Source organism: Eumetopias jubatus, unplaced genomic scaffold (genome assembly GCF_037043125.1).
Source record: "Eumetopias jubatus isolate StellerSeaLion01/CBP00866 unplaced genomic scaffold, mEumJub1_p1.0 scaffold_16, whole genome shotgun sequence".
Classification (NCBI taxonomy): domain Eukaryota; kingdom Metazoa; phylum Chordata; class Mammalia; order Carnivora; family Otariidae; genus Eumetopias; species Eumetopias jubatus.
Window position 1 is genome coordinate 45,660,047 of NW_028274822.1, and position 17,734 is coordinate 45,677,780.

Consider the following 17,734-nt stretch of genomic DNA (forward strand, 5'->3'; position numbering starts at 1 on the left):
TTGTATGAATATTTACATTTGCAGTGCAAAAGAAATGGGTAAAACTGCTGGAGCCTTAGTATGAATCAAGGCAGTAGCACCAATCTGTACTAGTATACACTGTATTCTTTACCACTAAGCACTCATTAAAAAAAATTGCCAATTTCATTTAGGAATGTCATTGAATAAGCAATAAATTATTAATTTTATCAAGTCTTCCTCAGGAGTACTTGTATGTTTAATATCCAGAATAGAAAGTACACATAAGGTAGTTCGCTGCCTTCAAAGTAAGGTGGTTAGCTTGAGAAAAAGCACTTTTGTAAATCTTTGAGTTGCTAGCTGAACCAACCCTCTTTCTCATGGAATATCATTTATACCTGAAAGAGTGACTGACATACCGTGGTTATTCAGAGTTAGATATTTGGGCAGACATTTCTGAAAATGAATAAAATTATCCTGTCACTTCAAGAAAAACAACAGACAGTATGTGTTTTCAAAGATAAAATTCAAGCTTTTTTTTTTAAAAGATTTTATTTATTTGACACAGAGTGACATAGCGAGAGAGGGAACACAAGCAGGGGGAGTGGGAGAGGGAGAAGCAGGCTTCCCGTGGAGCAGGGAGCCCGATGTGGGGCTCGATCCCAGGACGCCGGGATCATGACCTGAGCCGAAGGCAGATGCCTAATGACTGAGCCACCCAGGTGCCCCAAAATTCAAGCTTTTGGGGTGCCTGGATGGCTCAGTCAGTTAAGCACCTGCCTCAGGTCATGGGATCCTGGGATTGAGCCCTGCATTGGGCTCCCGCTCAGCATGGAGCCTGCTTCTCCCTCTCCCTCTGCCCTCCTTCCCATTTGTGCTCTCTCGCTCTCCCTCTTTCAAATAAATAAATAAATAAATAATCTTTAAATAAAATTCAAGCTTTTGAAGCAAAAATTAGAATTTTGAAAAACTTGTATCCATCACCATGAACTTGACAATTTCTCCATAATAATTGACTTTATTGATGAGATTGGTGATCATATTAAAATGTGATTTTTTATATAGTACTACATTTGGAAAATATGCATAACTCAGTGAGCCAGGATTTTTCTAGTGACCAAAGCATAAATCATGCACAATCATGCATAAATAAAAAAACATTCAAATTTCTACACAGACTAGCAGATTTAATGTAAAAGAGTACAAAAGTTCATTGATGTGATTTTAGATGACAAATTTCAACTAAGAAACTACCACCTTTTGAATGTTTGTCTAGTAACAAAGAATATCCAATGATTGAAATCACTGTAATTGATCTGGAGTGATCTAAAAAGGCTATACAAATACTTTATTTTCCAATATATATCTTTGTAAGGTTGTTTTCCCCCTATATTTCAATCTAAATAACATATGGCAACAGTTTGAATGTAGAAGCAGATCTAAGAATCGAGCTGTATTCTATTAAGCTGGATATTAAAAAAGAAATTTATAATTTCATTCTTTTTTTTTAAGATTTTACTTATTTATTCGACAGATAGATGGAGAGAGAGCACAAGTAGGCAGAGTGGCAGGCAGAGGGAGAGGGAGAAGCAGGCTGTCCGCTGAGCACCGAGCCAGATGTGGGGCTCAATCCCAGGACCCCAGGATCATGACCTGAGCTGAAGGCAGCCGCTTAACCAACTGAGCCACCCAGGTGCCCCATATAATTTCATTCTTCTCACTAATGTTTTTAAATTTTGGAAAATATAGGCTTTTCATTTATTGAAAAGATTTATTTATTTTAGAGAGAGAGAGAGAGAGTGAGCGAGAGAGAGAGAGAGCACTCACGTGTGTGAGCAGTGGGGGGAGGGACATAGGGAAAGAGAGAGAGAGCATCTCAAGCAAACTCTCCACTGAGCGCAGAGCCTGATGCCACAACCCTGAGATCATGACCTGAGCCTAAACCAAGAGTCCAATGCTTAACTGACTGAGCCACCTAAGCACCCCAGAAAATGCTGGTGTTTTAATAGAAATATATGAAAAGTGTAAATATGTAATGGGTTTAACTTTTTAATGAATTAATAAGTAAAATGTTTTAATTTCTAATATGGTAAATATTGATATAACCCACATAAACAAAAGCTCTTCACGGTCCTCAATAATTTTTAAGCGGGTATTCCTAAGGTCAAAAAGTTGGGAAGCACTAGAATAAAGCATTGCTAGTACCCCTAGAAGATTAGTTGCCTGCCAGAAGCAAAAGTAAATCCTCTGTAGAGGAAGATAACATCATGCAGAACCTCAAATTGTTGCAGTTTTTTTGTTTGTTTGTTTGAATATTTATTTATTTTTTCCTTCCTGGCTTGTCTTTTTTTAAAATTTTATTTATTTATTTGAGAGAGAGAATGAGAGACAGAGAGAGCGCATGAGAGGGAGGAGGGTCAGAGGGAGAAGCACACTCCCCGCGGAGCAGGGAGCCCGACGCGGGACTCGACCCCGGGACTCCAGGATCATGACCTGAGCCGAAGGCAGTCGGTTAACCAACTGAGCCACCCAGGTGCCCTTTTTTGTTTTTTTTAAAAAATATTTTATTTATTTATTTATTTATTTGAGAGAGAGAGAGCACAAGCAGGCAGAGGGGCAGAGGGAAAGGGAGAAACAGACTCACTTCTGAGCAGGGAGCCTGATGGAGGGCTTGATCCCAGGACCCTGGGATCATGACCTGAGCCAAAGGCAAATGCTTAACTGACTGAGCTACCTAGGTGCCCCTGTTGCAGTTTGCAATATGCAGTATCCTGTGCTCTATTAAAAGTAATCTTGCACACACAAAAAAGTGGTGTGACTAAAGAACAAGAAAAACAACAGGCAATAGAAAGACATATAAGATCCAGAGAATGAAGTTATCAAATATAGATTTTTAAAACAAATACGATAATTATAAGCAGAGGATTAAAAACAAGATCAAGATTTTTAGCCAGGGACTAGAGCTATTGATGAAGCATGCGTTGGAAACTGTAGAAATGCATACTACCATTAACTGAGATTAAGGACTTAAAATTGGACTTAATATCAGTAATTGGACTTAAAATTAGACCTAGTTGACTTAAAATGGGACTTAAATCAATAATTGGACTTAAATCAGACCTAGTTGAAGAGAGAACTAAGGAATTAGAAGATCATTAAAAATATATATATATAAAATTTCCACATCAAAGCAGAGAGAGATAAGAGGATAAAGAACACTGAAAAAGAATCTAAAACACAGTGGGTATGTTAAAAAAAACAAAGGTAGGTATAGTTAGAGTACCAGACAATAGGAGTTAAAAAAAAAAATAGGGCAGAAACAACATATAAAGATACTTTGTTTAGAAATTTTCAAACTGGCAAAAGAATCAAGCAACAGATTTAGGAAAAACTATTAACAGCAAGAAGGATAAATAAAAGAAATTCACACTTCGAAAAGTCACAATAAATCCAATGTAAATCAAAGACATTGAGAAAAATCTTAAAGCTATCTAAAGAAAAAAATAGGTATATTACCAAAAAGAAGATAATACAGCTGTCAGCTGACTTCTATAGTAACATTGAATTCTACCTTCAACATGCTAAAATACATGCAAAGCTAGTATGATTATTTCTAGTGAAAATAACCTTTAAAATTGAAGGCAAAATTAAGGTATTTTTCACACAAAACCATAAAGGATTAGTTACCAGCAAACACCCACTGAAGGAAATAGTAAAGAATGTTCTTCAGACAAAAGAAAATTATCACAGATGAAATTTGGAGATGGAGGAAGAAATAAAGAGCATCAAGGATAAACATATGCATAAGCTCAAATAAAAACTGAACAAAACAATTGCTATGGGCTTACAAATATATATAATATTAAAATATTGAGAAAATAACATATAATTTGGGTAGGAAGACAAATGAAGTTAAAGTGTTCTACACTTCCCTTTATTATTTCAGAAAGTAGTAAAATTTCAAAAAAAAGTAAAATTTCTAATTTATATTCGACTAATCGATCCAAAATGCATATTGTAATCACTGAGGAGAGCACTAAGAGAACCGTATAAAAATATATAACCACATATATTATAATACTTTATTATAATGAAATAATAATAAATAAAAAGAACACTAAAAAGAAAGAGAAAGGAACATATAACAGGATGGGAAATAGAAAGCAAATCGTATTTTAGTAGGTTTCAAGATAACTACATTAATACTTATGTTCTCTATAATGAAATAAATATTTCAATTATAAGATAAATCTGGCTGGATAAAAAGAAATGTACCTATATGCTGCTTACATGAGATAAACATTAAACTAAAGGGTAAAGAAAATTTGAGAGTAAAAGGATGAAAAAGATGTCATGCAAACACTAAGCGGAAAGAGCTAGTATATAGTATAACAAAGTATAGTTCAGGTCAAGATACATAGCAAGAGATATTGATGGATATTTTGTAATGATAAAAGATCTAATTTACTAGGAATACTTAATTCTAAAATTTGTACCTAATGCCAACCATATATTCAAGATAAGGTAAAAATTGTTAGTACTAAAGAAGAAATAGAGAAACCCACAATTATAGTCAGAGATTTTTTTTTAAAGATTTTATTTATTTATTTGACAGAGAGAGAGACAGCAAGAGAGGGAACACAAGCAGGGGGAGTGGGAGAGGGAGAAGCAGGCCTCCCGCTGAGCAGGGGGCCCGATGCGGGGCTCGATCCCAGGACCCTGGGATCATGACCTGAGCCAAAGGCAGACACCTAACGACTGAGCCACCCAGATGCCCCTATAGTCACAGATTTTAACATAATTTTCTTGGTGATTGATAAAATAAAGCAGATAAATTGAAAACAATATAAAATATTCAAGGAACACAATCTTTGTTTAATATATATACACACACACATATAAACACTACGCCTAGCAACTGTAGACTACACATACCTTTTGAGCAAACACTGAACACTTATAAAAATTGACTCTATGGTAGGCTGACAAGCCAGTTTTACAAATTTCAAAAGGGTAAAAGCATAGAAAATATATTCTCTGGCCCCAGAGAATTAAGCTAGAAATCGGTAACAACAACAACATAATTAGAAAACACCCATGTATTTGAAAACTGAGAAATCTATTTCTAAATAACATGGGTCAAAGAAGAATCTACAATGGAAATTAGAAAATGTTTTCAATGGGATCATATTAATATGATTATTAATATGAAATATAAAAATATTAAAATGTGACAAATTTATAAAAAACATACATAAAATATATAATATATAAAGATATAAATTTAAATATATTAAAAATATAAATATAATAAATATAACAAATCCAACATGTGCTGCAGCCAGAGCAGTATCTAAGGGGGAAATTATAACATTAATGTGCACATTAGAGGAGAAAGACTGAGAATCATTACCTAGGCACCAAAGTTAAGATGTTACATTAAAAAACAGCTTATTAAACCCATGGAAAGTAGAAGGAAGGAAACACAAAGATAAGAACAGAAATCAATGAAATACAAAATATATAATAGGGAATGTAAAGAAAGCTGAAAACCATTGAAAAGGCTAAAAATTGATAAATGGTTGGCAGAAGTAATGAAGAGAAAAGAAGTCACAATATGAGGAATGAAAAGAGGACCTTATTAAAGATTGTAATGACATTAAAAAGTTATGAGTAACTTTATGCCAGTAAGTTGGAAAATTTAGACTAAAAGGGCAAATTTTTTGAAAACATAATAAAATTAATGCAAGAAAAAGAGAAATGTCTTGATGGTCCCAAATCTGTTAAGAAATTAAATCCATAAATAAAACATTTCCACAATGAAGACCCTGGCTCAGGGGTATCACTGGTGAATCCTATGGAACATTTAAGAAGGAAATAACACCCATCTTACATAAAGTCATCACAGAAATAGAAGAGACACTGCTTCCATACTTGTACTATGAAAGAGCATAACTTTTTTTTTTTTTTTTAATAAGCTGAATGCCCAACATGGGGCTCAAACTCATGACCTGGAGATTAAAAGTCGCATGCTCCACTGACAGCCAGCCAGACGCCCCATGAAGCAGCATAATCTTAAGAGCAAAACCTAAGGATACTAGAAGAAAGGAAAATTACAGGCCATTTTCACTCATGAACATGTACTTAAAAATCCTAAGTAAAATATTAATGAATAGACACTAGCAATATACAAACAAATATACATTACACATATATCACAACTGAGTTGAGTTATTCTAGGAAGCAATCAATGTAATTTATCACATTAACAGAATAAAACAGGAGTTATCAAACTATTGCCCAGGAACCAAATCTGGTCTGCTGCTGTGCCTATTTTTGTAAATAAAGTTTTACTAGAAAACAACTACGCCCATCCTTTTACATTATTGCTTTCTTGTTAAAAGTGACAAGAGTTGTGTAATTGCAGGGGAGCCTAGATGGCCTGCAAAACCTGAAATACCGTCTGGTCCTTTACAGAAAGTTTGCTGACTCATGAAATAGAGGGGGAAAAACCCTATCTCAATAAATGCAGAAAAGCATTTAATAAAATCCACTGTCTCATATAATTTTATTGACTCATAATCTAAGGATTGAAAGGACTTTCCTTAATCTGCTAAGGGACTCTACAAGAAACCTCCAGAAAACATCATACTTGATGGTTAAATATTGGAACTTTTTTCTTTTTTTTTTTTTAAAGATTTTATTTATTTATTTGAGAGAGAGAGAGAAAGAGAGAGAGAGAGAATGAGAGACAGAGAGCACAACAGGGAAGAGGGTCAGAGGGAGAAGCAGACCCCCTGCTGAACAGGGAGCCCGATGCGGGACTCGATCCCAGGACTCCAGGATCATGACCTGAGCCGAAGGCAGTTGCTTAACCAACTGAGCCACCCAGGCACCCTGGAACTTTTTTCATTTGAGATCAGCAACATACCTGAGAGTACCTGCTTTCTTCATTTCTATTTAACTTTGTACTGGAGGTTTTTTTTAAGTAGTACATGGCAAGAAAAAAAAAAACTTTACTGGAAAGGAAGAAAGGAAAATCATATTATTTTTAGATGACCTAATTGTATACATAATAAAGAGTTCAAAATAAAATATAGATAAATTGCTAGTATTAGTAAGTGAATTTAGGGAGGTCGACAGACACATAATTGATATAAAATCAATTGTATTTTTATAAACCAAAAACAGATAATTAGGAAATAAAATATAAAAGATATCATGTATGTAGTATAGGAAATACATATAGACCTCTACACAGAAAAACCTAAAATATTATTGGAAGAACCTAAAGAAAATCTAGGTAAGGGGAGGTATATATCATATTCATGAGCTGGCAAACTCCAATTGATCTAGATAGTCACTGCAATATCAACAAGAATGCCAACACTTTTTCCTTAAGAAGTACTTTAATTAATATTTAAATTTTGTATAGGACGAATTTTTACCAATGTATACACCTATGTAATTATGACCACAATAAAAATATAGAATATTTTCATCATCCCAAAACATGGAACCAACAGTACTCTTTTTGGTGACTTTTTCTATGCAACCTAATGTTTTTGAGATTCATCCATTTTGTTGCATATATTAATAGTTCAGTCCTTTTTATTCTTGAGTAGTATTCTATTATATAAATGTATCATAATTTACCCATTCACCTGTGTGGAATATTTGGGTTGTTTCTAACTTAACACTATTTTTTTAAGACTTTATTTATTTGCTTAGAGTGAGGGAGAGAGAGTGTGAGCGGTGGCGGGGGGCGGGAGAGAATCTCAAGCCGACTCCATGCTGAGTGCCTGACTTGGGGCTGAATCCCACAACCCTGAAATCATGACCCAAGCCAAAATCAAGAGTTGGATGCTCAAGCGACTGAGCTACCCAGGCATCCCTAACTTAACACTGTTTTTATTAAAAGTGCTATGAATACTCATATACGAGTCTTCGTGTGAGCAATACATTTTCATTTCTTTTGGGTAAGGAATAAATACTCAAGGGTGCAATTGCTGGATCATATGATGAGTGCATGTTTAACTTTATAATAATCACTAGTTGTTTTTCAGGGTGGTTGTATCATTATTACTCCCACTAGCAATATGTGAATGTTCCTAGTTGTTCCACATACTTTCCAAAATGTGATGATGTCACTCTTTTTAATTCTGGCCATTTTAATGGTATGTAGTGGTTTCTCAATGTGGCTTTAATTTGCATTTCCATGATGATTAATGATGGAGAGCAACTTTTCGTGTGTTTATTGGCCACTTGTATGTCATCATTCTAAAATGTCTCCCAGTCTTTTGTCCATTTTGTTAATAGGGTTGTTTGTCTTATTGAGTAGTAAGGTTTTTATATATTTTAGAGACAAATTCTTTGTTTTAATGTTTCATAAATTCATATCTTTTCTCTCAGATTATGGCTTCTCTTCTCATTTTCTAATGATATCTTTGAAGAGCAGAGTTTTTAATTTTAATGAAAATTTATCAAATTTTTCTTTTATACTTCTTGCCTTTGTGTCATATCTAAGAAATATATGCTTCACTCAGGGTCATGAAGATTCTCTACTATTTGTTTTTTTGCAGAAGTTTTATAGTTTTGCTTTTAAAATTTAGGTCTACAATCTATTTCAAGTTAACTATTGTGTATATGTGAGGAAAAGGTCAAAGATAATTTTTAAAAACATGGATATCTAGCTGTTCCAAAGCAATTCTTTCTCCACTGAAGTATGTTGGCGTCTGTATTAGTTTCCTAGGGCTGCTGTAATTACCACAAATGTGGTGGCTCAAAATAACAGAAATTCTCTCACAATTCTGGGGGCCAGAAGGCTAAAATCATGATGTCTGCAGGACTGTACCATAATATTATGCTATTATTTTTCTGTTAAAGTAAATATATAATAAATATGATTGCTAGGTTACTTTAATATAAGAACAGTATTTCATAACATACTGAAGACCTTACCAGTATTTTAGTGCACATTGCCCAAAATTCAACCATAAATGTTAGATGGGAAAAAACATTGTATTAGTTTCCTATTGCTGTTTTAACAAATTATGACTAATTTAATGGCTTAAAACAACAAATTTATTATCTTCGAGTTTTAGAGGTCAGATGTCTAAAATGAACCCCTCTGGGCTATAATTAAAGTGTTAGCCAGCTGTGTTCCTTCTGGAAGCTCTAGGGCAGAATCTGCTTGCTTTTTCCAGCTTCCACAGGCAGCCCACATTCCTTGGCTCATGACCCCCTTCCATCTTCAAAGCCAGCTATGACCAGTCAAGTCTCTCTCAAGATGCCATCTCACTGATTTTTTAACTCTTTAATTTCACTGTTCCCTATTTAAGGATATTTGTAAATTACACTGGGCTCACTCAGATAAGCCAGGAAAATTTCTGTATTTTAAGGTCAGCTAGTTAACCACCTTAATTCTGTCTGACACCTTAATTCCATTTTGTTACATAACCTATCATATTTATAGGTTCTGAGGATTGGGAGGTGGTCATCTCTGTGAGGATGAAATTATTCTGCCTATCACACCCATTCATAAGAAAGTTAACAATTCATAGGAAAAGCAGTATAGTTGACCCTTGAACAATGCAGGGGTTAGGGGTGCCGACCCCTCATGCAGTTGAAAATCCATGTATAACTTTTTAACTTCCCCAAAGCTTAACTAATAGCCTACTTTTGACCAGAAGTGTCTTACTGATAACATAAACAGTTGATTAACACATATTTTATGTTATATGTATTATCTAGTGTATTCTGTAGGCTAGAGAAGAAAATGTTAAGAAAATCATAAGAGAAAATACATTTATAGTACTGTATTGTGTCAAAAAAGTCTGCATATAAGTAGACTTGTGCAGTTCAAAGCCATATTGTTCAAGAGTTATTATAATCCTGTCTATAATTGTGAAGTTGTTCAATAACAGTTATTCTTTTACTACAGATAGAGTAACCACATATCATATAGGTCAGAAAACATGCTAAATAGGAAAAAAATCCCATTTGATCTCTGTTTTAGCCTGACAAAAACATTTTTAAAAAATATTTTATTTATTTATTGGATGGAGAGAGAGAAAGTACAAGTGGGGGGAGCAGCAGAGGGACAGGGAGAAGCAGGCTCCCCCCTGAGCAGGGACCCCGATGCGGGGCTCCTGGAGCTCGATCCCAGGACCTTGGGATCATGACCTGAGCCCAAGGCAGACTCTTAACCGACTGAGGTACCCAGGTGCCCCTAGCCCAAAAATTTCTTAAGGGTAGACTGCATATCCCTTACTTTAGACCATTTCTTGTCTTGAAGTATATATTTTCCTCTTTATTAGATTAAGTTCAAATTTTATTCTTCTTTAGTAATTTACAATATACTATGTGTTTTTACATATTTTACCCATTAAAATTGGGAGAAACTTTTTAAAGAGTCTAACGTGAGATAATCACTTAGACAGTGGTTGTGCGTAATAAATGCTAAATAAATAAACACTATTATTTCTAATAGCCTTTTAGATAGGGTGGCTATTTTTTAGGAAAGTGAATGAAATACAAAAATGACCTGCCCAGTATCATGCCATAAGGTGGAACTAGGAACTGCATACATGTGCATTTGTCACAGTAAGGTTAAGATTGAATATAGCTTCATACAGAAACTTTTTTTAAAAAAGCAATACTTTCTTTTAACATTACATCGCCAAATATATTTGATTAAGCTCCTCCTTAATTCATTCAATGTTTGATACTGTAAGAGATGGAAATGCCCCAGATAGACTTTGTTACGGTCTACTTTGAATGAAATCTTCTGCAGTTGAAAATAAAGTCTTTTGGTAAGAATTGGGAAAGATGATTTGTTTTTGCCTAGAATAATGATGCTGTTCTCTTTATAGTCTTGAAATCTGTGGAAGCCACAGCTCAAAATGACTCATCAAATGCCATGGAGGCAGTGAGCAGAAATATTTTGAAGGATACTACCTGAGGGGTTTTGCTCTGAGCCCAATTATGAGCAGACAGGCTTGGTCTATGCCTCCCCATGTACTCAAGGAATTTATGGCAGCACAGAGGCTTCAAATATCAGCAAACTTGATAGAATGGATATTCAATTAATCATAAAACAATACATATCAAAGAAATGCTTATCTGAAAGTAATCTCAATTATCTATACATGATGTATTTTTTGTGGATTAAGATAATTTTTAATGCCATGAATATAGTTTTACTAAATATTGAGGATATCTCTAGAGCACTCACTTTATTAGTTTGGTGAAATACATTTAAGGAATACAAACAATTCATGTAATACAAATAAAAAAACTAGAATATTTGAAAAATCAAACATGGAGAATTTTCTTACTTTTGTTAAATGTGTCTACATTCATTCATTAGCGTGAATAATCAAGAATGAATTGTTCATGCAGATTATTTTACTTATTCTAAACCACTGTATATGTTCTATTAGGATTATTCTAAAAAACCTTTCACCTCATTGATATATGACCTCAATTTCTTCTTCAGATGGCTCAGTCCAAGACCAATGTAAATAATGGGACTGATTTTCTGTTGGGGAAATGGTTGTCTGGGTAGCTCATTTTTTAAAAAATTTTTTTATTATTTTAAATTTTATTATGTTATGTTAATCACCATACATTACATCATTAGTTTTTGATGTAGTGTTCCATGATTCATTGTTTGTGCATAACACCCAGTGCTCCACACAGAATGTGCCCTCTTTAATACCCATCACCAGGCTAACCCATCCCCCCACCCCCCTCCCCTCTAGAACCCTCAGTTTGTTTCTCAGAGTCCACAGTCTCTCATGGTTCGTCTCCCCCACCGATTTCCCCCCTTCATGGTAGCTCTTTTTTAAGTTCCTAGAGCCATTTCTGAGATTTGGGTCAACTTTCCATCTTCATTCCCTGTTTTCTCCTTAACTAAATGCTGGGTACTCTTTATTCTCCTTTTTCTCCCAAATCTGCTACTACTCAGTCTATACTTTGGGATTCCTCTCTCCCCAAAACTAATGGTTAAATGGGACAGGAAGGAAGCTTGAGAGTAACATGGGGTTCCTTTAAAGTTTCTTTTCTTATGGAGATCATTTGATTTCTGGTTGGATCTTTACTCCAATGCCCTCCTATCGATGTCATGTGATGGACACAGAAAATAACGGTATTTTTATGGCACACATGCCATCACAGAAAAGGCTGTGGTTATTCATGCCTAGTACCCTAGGCCCCTACCTGCTACTCTGAAGGAATAAACACCTTGGGCTGACCTGTTACCTATTTTCAGTTAATTTCGTTTTCTATTGTTGGGGAGCTATAAGTTAAACAAAGAAGGTACTTATCTTTGGGTACCTCCTTGGAATAGAAGTCTCCTTGGCACTCTTTTTTTTTTTAAACTGGAATATAGAAATTCAGACAACTATTCCCACTGGTTCATGTTGTTAAGATTCTGGTGCTATCTTACCAGCAGATATGACTGGAGCAGTAGGATCATGTTTCATTTTTCCTACTGAAATATTGCTTTAACAATTAAGGTAACTTTTTTTAAAAAATTTTATTTTTAAGTAATCTCTACTCTCTGAGATCAAGTCACATGCTCCACCTACTGAGCCAGCCAGGAGCCCCAGGGTGCTTTTGTGTAAACATCAAGACATGATGATGAAAGCCAGGTGTTGGCCATAGTGTGTTAATGGTGGACAAGACTTGTTTCCCCTCTCCCCCCCAAGGCTTAGGGTAGTGAAACACAAGAATTCTAAGAAAAACTGTTATTAGTAGGAGTATAAATTCTCTTCCTTTAGTCTTAGGATGGCTTAAGTCTTTCCATCCTTTAGATGTCAGTTTAACAGAGAAGGCTTCCCACCCTGACTCGTGAGTGCCCATCATTCTGTCAGTTCCTTGTTGGCATCTAGTCTTTCTTAGAAGTTTACATACTTATATATTTGTTGTTTCTAATCTGTCAGCCCTATCAGAATATAAACTCCCTGAGAGCAGGTTCCATGCTCACCTTATTCACAGTTGTATCCTAGGTGTCTAGCATAAAGCCTAGCACACAAAATGCACCTACATTTCCTTAATGAATGAAACTTATGACCTCTTGCGAAGAGCATATATTTGAAACAAAAATTTTAAACATTTAGCTTAATTTTTCCAGTTTATTTTACATATAAACGAAGTGACTGATTTTTGAGTCTCATTACTGTTGGGTGACATTTTACATAAACGTTTCCTTTGTGTCACATGGATGTCCAAATTTACAGGATAATTACAACCTCGACCACTTCTCGCCCCCCCACCCCCACCCCGCGCCAACACATTACCCACATTTGCTCCCGTTCCTGCCATAATTCGAGAGCTTTGGGTTTTTTTTTCCCCCCTCACACTGATTTGAAGCCTGGCAGCTCTGGCCTAATTTACAAGGCATTAAGTATATAATTGTAAAAGTGTGAGGGTGCTCGATCTCAAAACTTAATCCCAAAGATCCATGTCAGACGAAATCGACGCACATTTCTGCCAAGCGCTTATCCCAAGAGGCGAACTACTCTCCAAGGACTCTGTAGCCAAGTTGGCCGACTGCCCCTGAGTACTGGACACAGCCTTCGTTTCTTGATTTGGGGTCAGGCTTACTTGCCAATTGTTAAGCACGCCTGTGTGTGCGTGCGAGACTTGTGGACTGTGAGGTGCGCCTTTGGGGCGTAGCCGAGCGGTTTAAACCAGCAAATCCGCGTTCACCCACACCTTCCACTTCTGCTCATCTCGGCAGGCGCTCCACGGGTTTGCACGAACTAGCGGGTCCTGACCCTCCTTCCCCCTCCGCGGTGCCCGGACAACCCGGGGCAGCCACTTCTTCCCGGGGGCGGGGGGTGAGGATGAAGTTGGAAAAACTGAACCAGATCTAGAGCCGAGCGCCGCAAACGCACTTGGAGGGAGGCTTCAGCGCGCAGGAGAGGGAGGCAAGTTGCACCCGCGCGAAAGGGGCGGGCCGGCTCGGGCCGCTCGCATTTCCTGTGACAGGGTCTGCCCCAGCCTCTCCTTCTCCCGCGGCGGCGGGACCATTTCCTGAATCGCTGAAGCGGAGGGAGGACTGGGGCGCGGCCCTACCACTAGCTCAAACGGGAGGGGGGGCGGGTCAGGAAAGGATGAAGGACGAGAGGTCTACCAAGAACAGGGCAGTGCTACCGGGACTATGTTTCCCCGGTAACGCGCCGAAAGAGCACTTCTATGGGCCAGAGTAACTCCTGTAGGCCAGGCCGGCCGGCTCTTCTTTCGGCGCCGGAGCATCCCCCCTCCCCGCATTCCCGAGGTGGTTCGGCCCGAGAGGCCGGCGTCTCTCCCCCAGTTTGCCGTTCACCCGGAGCGCTCGGGACTTGCCCGTAGTGGTGACGGCGGCAACATGTCTGTGGCGTTCGCAGCCCCGAGGCAGCGAGGCAAGGGGGAGATCACTCCCGCTGCGATTCAGAAGGTGAAGCCTCGCGGGGTAGGGGATGCCAGGCCCATCCTGCCCTTGGGAGCGCCACCGGGGGCCGGCCCGGGAGTCGGCCGGGCCGGGGGCGGAGGCGGGCCTGCTGGGAGGCGGTCGGGTGTGGGAACCCGAGCCGCGGGCTGTGCCTGAGTGGGTGGCGGAAGGCGGCGAACCGGTTCTCCCACGGAATCCTTCACGCGTTTGGGCTCTTTCCTACAAGCACAAAAGCCCAAGTAACCGCCGCCGGATTTCTCTAGGGATGGGGCGGCGTTCGGGCGGCGGGGCGCGTGCGCCCGGCGGCAGCGGCCGCGCGGGGAAGGGCTGTTTGTCGGAGCCGGCGCCCCCCGCGGCCCCCCGCGCGTCGCTCCGGAGTTACTTTGGCGTCGCCCCGCCCAGCGCGCCGCGGCTGCTTCGTGCACACCCGACCTCGGGTCGCGGGAGGCCGAGGGGAAGTCGGAGCGCGGGTCGCCGCTCTCCTCCGCGCTGCGCCCTTTGGCCGACTTGGGGGAGCTCCCGGGAGAACTTGGGGGGACGCTGCAAGAGCCTGAGGGGCGGGCGAAGGAGCACCCTATGGACTTCGGGGTTACCCTCGGAGTTCCCTTCTCCCTTCCGGATTCACCCCCTCTCCGTGTCCATCTGCAGCAAATACTCATCGAGCGTCTGCTCTGGGTGCTGAGGCTACAGTGGTGAGCCCTGGTCCCTGCCTTCATGGAACTTGGAGTCTAGTGGTGGAGACAGTCTGATAATCGTGACCTATTACAGAAGTCGTGATAAACACACGGGGAGGTGCGTCCCTTTTAGAGGGTAGTGCAGCCTCTGTCGCTGCTGTGTTACTGCCAGTTAGGGACACAAAGCTGCTTTATTGGCCGCTTTCTCTTGTTGCCCATGAGCAAGGCAGTAATCTGAATTTTAGTCAGCCAGACTTTGAAAAGTTACTTGCTAACTGAGCAGCTTACCTTAAATATTTCGGTTTTGTTGAATACACTGGGATGAAGATGAAAATTGAAGAAAAGTCAACTTTTCGTACCACTCAGGACACCATTGTATGCCCAACACATTATGTTAATGGGTTTCAGTTTACTGTCAGTGTGGCATTTGACATTTGCCCAACTGTTGCTTTATTTTATGAATAAACCGGCTTGTCAGTGCCTGGAAATGCAGTGCTTTCATGTAGTGCATTGGGCGAAGTCTGCAGCCTGGCACACAGCTCCAAGTACATACACTGAAGATGTGTTTCTGGAGGGATTCATTTTTTATTTTTACTTTTGGACTGTGGAAGAGTCCTGAGGTTGGTTGGGTGGTTTCCAAAAAGAGTTTTTCCTACATACATGTTAAGATATTTATTATGAGTGCTTAATTCAGGAGCTGCAGATCGATTAGTTTTCATTCTCAGATGAGAAGAGAAAATGGATTCCAAATTAAGTGTCTTACTCTATACAGTGTGAGAGATTGATCTTAGAAATGAGACATATTCTATGGTGAAGTTTGTTAGGTTGAGTAATTGACTGAGGAGATATGTTGTGAAATCATTAGATTGGACTAATGGATTTTAAAGACACATTTTTTTGGCATCCTGTGATTCTGTTTAGGAAATAAATGCACTTTTCGGAAGAGCATGTCAATATATATATATTTTTCCTAGCAAGTGAAGATTGTGATTTGTATGTAGGAAGAAAATCACAATTAAGGTTAAATGGATTTTTGTTTTTAAAAGAGCTACATTAAATAATTGAGAAAGAGTGATTATTGTATTATACTTTATGAAGTCTTGGAAAGGTGGGGCAAGTTCAGGAGGAACATTACTTCTGTCCCTTGCCCTTAAGATAAATCTGAGCCCCTGAAATCATAAGTGATTTGCGCAGGATTGTGAAGCCGGCACTCAGACTAACTGGCTTTTTCATTGCTACATCAGTACTTTTTCCTCAATGCCATCTTCCTTAGATGAGTTATTTAACCCTGAAAGCTAATATTGCTTTGAATTGCTGTTAAGACGATAGAATGATAAATTGATATGCTTTTTGTTTTTAAACTTTTGGGACAACTTAATTATAAGGTAAGCTCATAAAGTGTGCAACAAATATACATGCTTAGAAGTTACCGTTTTTGATTATTCCATGTTTGGAGAATCACAGAACCATACTGATAACACTTGGAAACTAGCCATCTATCTCCTCAAGCTTCATGGGCTTACGTTTTCATGTGTTCATTGTGGGTAAGGGCAAAATTTTTCTTTACTACGGCAAAGCATAAGAATGATGCAGAGTCAGCTTGGACCCTTACCTCTTAGTCTTAACAGGTTAAAGCTTCTTTTACAGGTAGAGGTAATAAAATGTTTGAATACAAAAGAAACCCCTCCTCAGCTTCAGGTAATAATTCTCTTCAGGGAGAATAAATGGAATAGAGTTATTTGAAAGTTGTTGACTAAACATACCATTCCAGAGGTGGAGAATAAGACTTAAAAGACCGGAAGAGATTCAGTTCCTATATGAATGAACATTTCTTAGAAATCTGAAGGATTTTTAAAATTTTACGTGATACACTAGATTTACAATAAACTTTTTCTAATTTTATTTCAGATGTTGGATGAAAATAACCATCTTATTCAGTGTATAATGGACTATCAGAATAAAGGAAAGACCTCAGAGTGTTCTCAGTAAGAATGATATGAAAAATTTTTTGTATTCATTTTTCTGTGTTGGTTAATTTTTTACTTTTCTTTTTAATAACTGCTTTACTGAGATATAATTCACATACCATGCAATTCACCCATTTTAAAGTTACAATTCAAAGCTTTTAGTATATTCATAGAGTCATGTTATCATCACTTCAGTCCATTTTAGAACATTTTCATCATCTCCAAAAGAATCCTGTACCCATTAGCAATAACTTTCCATTCCCACCTCCTAATCCCTCACCCCCTGACAACCACTAATCTGCTTTCTGTCTGTGTAGATTGGCCTATTGTGGACATTTCATGTAAATGACTTCATATAATGTGTGGTCTTTTGACTGAGTTCTTTTCTTTAGCATAGTATTTTCCAAGGTTCATCAATTTTGAAGCATGTATCAATACTTCCTTTCTGTTGCTAAACAATTTTTTATTGTATGGTCATACCATGTTTTATTTATCCATCAGTAATGGACATTTGGATTTTCATTTCTTGGCTATTATGAATACTTCTATGAACATTAGGGTACAAGTTTTTGTGTGACTTTTCCCGATTTTTATAAAAGAAAAATTGGTTCTTTGGGATGCAGTGGGTGTCTTTTTTTTCTTTTTAAATACTTACCCTGCAAATTTCTGTGTACTCTGATTTGAGGAAAAGTTAG

The 17,734-nt window shown here is 38.1% G+C and overlaps 1 protein-coding gene across 3 annotated transcripts in view; it reads left to right on the forward strand.

The window, feature by feature from the left end:
* The first annotated feature begins 14,277 nt into the window (after positions 1-14,277).
* The window catches only part of SS18 (SS18 subunit of BAF chromatin remodeling complex), an 84,285-nt gene continuing 80,828 nt past the window's right edge, over positions 14,278-17,734 (forward strand). For 2 of the 3 annotated variants that reach the window (XM_028098339.2, XM_028098341.2), the window contains exons 1-2: positions 14,278-14,404; positions 16,981-17,057. In XM_028098339.2, coding sequence (XP_027954140.2) covers positions 14,336-14,404; positions 16,981-17,057 — 146 coding nt within the window. In that variant the 5' untranslated portion in view covers positions 14,278-14,335. The remainder of the gene's footprint in view (positions 14,405-16,980; positions 17,058-17,734) is intronic. The other variant, XM_028098342.2, reaches the window with a different exon arrangement.